Source organism: Etheostoma cragini, chromosome 2 (genome assembly GCF_013103735.1).
Source record: "Etheostoma cragini isolate CJK2018 chromosome 2, CSU_Ecrag_1.0, whole genome shotgun sequence".
NCBI lineage: Eukaryota > Metazoa > Chordata > Actinopteri > Perciformes > Percidae > Etheostoma > Etheostoma cragini.
In genome coordinates, this window is record NC_048408.1 from 601,604 (window position 1) to 605,375 (window position 3,772).

Sequence of the window (3,772 nt, forward strand, 5' to 3'; positions counted from 1 at the left end):
CACACACACACACACACACACCCTGAGACCCTGAATATCCTGAGCTGGATGTGTACAGCGTGTGTGAGAGAGATGGTGTGCTGATAAGGGTTATGTAACAAAGTGCTCTATTTTCCTCTCAGGCATACGAAACAGCAGAACAGACTGAGGGACTTCTCGTGCTCACTGACACAAACATATCAACACATACCTTTACACAGATAAAGAGGAGCTTTGCCACACACACAAACACACACACACAGTAAACTGCATGTGTGTAGGAAAGACAACAGAGCAGTTTTAGGTTTGAAGCTGGACTCTGTGGCGCCCCCTCCTGTGTGCCTGCTGCCTCCGGGCTGTTCGCCTTGTGGTCTCTCTTCTTTCAGCATGCAGCACCCTCTTACTCCATGTTCCTTCCGGCACTTACTCATACTCACGTGATCACACTTCATTATTTATTTGTGTAAAAAGGATCTTCACCTCCAACCACTTGTTTGTTCTACCTCTTTTTGTCTGAACTCTGAGCCTTGATGGTTTTGTCACAGAGCGGAGATAGCAGACTAGAGTGGATCTCCTGAGCACAAGGCTGGAGCGCATCCCTGAACACGCTGGGGGAGGAAGCAGTTCGCCAGACCATCACAGGTTCAATATTTACTCACATCCACATCTGCATGAGTGGGACACCTTAGAGTTACACATCAATAATGAAATAGACAAAGACAGACCTTTGGTAGTGAAGTCCTGGAGCCTGAGCTCTGTGTTGTCATGGTGAGGACCGTGGTGATGCCCAGTGCCACTCTGGCCGGGGCAGCATCCATGTTGATCCAGAAGGAGACCCAGGACAGGATGACGATGAGCAGAGACGGAATGTACATCTGGATCAGGTAGTAGCCCATCTGCCGCTCCAGGTGGAAGCGCACTTCAATACAGGTAAATTTACCTGAAACACCGCAGAGACACGCTCTGTTATAATGACATAATTAATACAACATGGACATGATCATGTTGAAATGACATGACAATTCACAGCAGAACCACGCTCATATGTTATGACATAATTATTACAACATGGACATGATCACGTTAAAATGACATGGCAATTAACAGCAGAGACACGCTTACATGTTGACATGAAATGATAACCTGTTTTCCACCCCACTTCTTGGACTTTGGTTTAAGGATCTACAAACTTACAAAATAGCATCAGACAATCACTTTCCCTTCTCACCCTCTTTATAAAACACTGAGACAGGAGCGTGGCTACAAAAAGTGATCTGGACTTGGAGTCTGCTCATTAAGCAGCCACAGATCTTTAAATCTGGATACTGCCCGTCCTTTTCTGACCTCAATCCTTGCCCCAGAGACGCCACAACCGGTTAGTCTGCTGTCCATGCACACATCTATTCATACGGGTGTGTGTGTGTGTATGTGTGTGTGTGTCTCACCTGTGTTGTAGTGCTTGGTGCAGTATCTGAGGTCTGATTCATCTTTGAGGATGAACTGCGGGAGCGTGAGGCCTTCGGCCACTTGGACTGGTCCATTTTCCTGCCACTCAAAGATCAGGTCGTTCATGGTGTAACCAACTGAAACACGCAAAGCACAATTGAAAAATCTAAAAATGAATCAAACTTGATGCAACATAAATATAAAAAGGTACATATGGTGCAAAATGCAAGAGCTTGTAGACTTAATGTCAGCAATTGCAGAACAAGTCTGAACTTGACTGACAATTTTCACAAATGTGTAGATTGATATTTACATAAATACAGTGACAGTTGAAAACTTGTAACGCAACATTTACTCCCATATTTTTTTACTTGAGTCCATTTTCCATCACAAGCACAACTCAGTGATTACAGCTTCTGAAATCGGTCAATGCAGTGTCCCATCATGGGATCTCCTCTTGCATCACTAAGTGGCCAATCTCAGCACCTTTTGCACATTTTCTGTGACGTGATTTGCTGCAAAACAAATGTGTAGTTGGGGAATTGAGGGAGTTTTCAATGTCACAGGGGTTAACTAACCCTAACAAGTTCAAGGAGTGTATGAAAAATCTTAATGAGAGGTGAGATTCAGAATTCTGTATTCTGCCAAAGCCACAATTAATAGCAAGGACTGAGCTTAGACATTTTGATGTCCCCGCGAGGACATGGCATGTACTGTACACATACTGTCCAATGATTTGCTGGCGAGGGATTTAAAATCATGTGCAGCATTGTGCTCAATGTTGGACTTCTTTTCCGTCTCAGTTATCCTTTTCTCAGGTTTCTACTGGGGTGGACTGGCGCAAGAGGACACCGGCTGGGATTTTGGTTGAACAGCGCATTGGAGACTAAGCGACCACAGTGTGCGGATTATTTTATGATGGATGGAAGAAGGAAAGGGTGGGGTTGTGAGATGGCTATGGTGGTGGTGTTTGAAAATATGGTATAAACGCTTTGACAGAATGGATGTCTATAATAGAAAAGGTGTTTAATCATTTATTTCAGATTTATTTGTCAGGGACAATGCTCACAATACATACAAGTAAAATGTGCCAGGTTTAGCCTGGAGGCTCTTTTACATCTGGAGGAAAGTACCTGAGCTTTCTGCAGCACTCCTTAGAAGCTTTGTGCTGGAGAGAGACCTTTTTCATTGCCTTATGGTGCTTTCATTTATACAAATCTTATTTAGTTTGTCTATTTTATTATTGTTCCCTTGTTTAGTCTTGAATATTATAGTTAAGGTCAGTTTTTGTTGTTTTCTTCAGGGTGAGTGGTAATGACAATTGACATGTTCATGTTATTTAAAAGTGTTATGTTTTTACATATTTTCTTTCATATCTACAATCTCTGATTTTCATGTCAGTTAGCAGTAATTAGCCTGTGTCTATGTTATCTCCTTACAAATACCTACCTCTCTGTCTCTGCTGATTGGGAATGACTGAGATTTCTCTTGAAACACAAAGGAAGCGTTAGGTAACGGAAATTGAGCTGAAAATAAGGCGGAAGGTCGAGGATATAGAGCCAAAGCCATGCCCCTTCCACTAGACCCCATGGGACATAAATTTGGAAAAAATATGAACTGTAGTGTACGGGGAGAGAAAAATAATTTTTTTATCCTGTTTGAATTGAGCCATAGATTACAAATACTATGACGTTTGTCAATTTCGCAAATGCAGTATTTGTTTTAAAAGCTTTCATCTTTGACTGTAGAAAGTGCTGCTATGCTATATTAGTAGCTACATGCTAACGGCATTGTGGCCAATTTTTTAAAATCTCCCCAGTTCAAGATCGCAAATTTGCTGAAACATGCAATTGGGTAGTGTTTGGTTCAGAAGTCTTAATCAGCAATTTTTGACGGCAGACAGTGCTGCTTCGCACCACTACAATCTAACGTTAGCCTATATGGAGTAAGAACACTATCAAAAAGATGTATGCGTAACTTTATGTATTCATATTCGTATTTTTAAATTCATATTCATATTTTTAAATTCATATTTTATTACATAGGCATGCAAAATTAGGTTTTCATACATGTGTGTTTTTATGTGAGTGTGACTCTAAAAGCTATGACTGTAAACATTCATGAGTACAACTCTGATTTCTACGACTACGAATTCTTGATTGTGAACACAAACTCAAGTTTACGGGTACGAGTAAAAAACCAGTTGAAATGACGTCACTGTAGTCCCAGGCCAGGTTAATCAAACCTCGATTACATTTAATGCGCATGAGTCACAGGTGAAAAAATGGCTAACCGACCGGAGGCTTCTAGCCCAGGCTCAGCATCACAGGTAAAGGAAAAAACGTCT

At 41.6% G+C, this 3,772-nt stretch overlaps 1 protein-coding gene across 1 annotated transcript in view; it reads right to left on the minus strand.

Moving 5' to 3' along the window:
- Positions 1-336: 336 nt before the first annotated feature.
- LOC117957458 (glycine receptor subunit alpha-3-like) overlaps positions 337-3,772 on the minus strand; it is a 52,797-nt gene continuing 49,361 nt past the window's right edge. The window contains exons 6-7 of the mRNA XM_034893214.1: positions 1,425-1,562; positions 337-919 (exon numbers count right to left, since the gene is read on the minus strand). Of these exons, the coding sequence (XP_034749105.1) occupies positions 678-919; positions 1,425-1,562 (380 nt within the window). The 3' untranslated portion in view covers positions 337-677. The remainder of the gene's footprint in view (positions 920-1,424; positions 1,563-3,772) is intronic.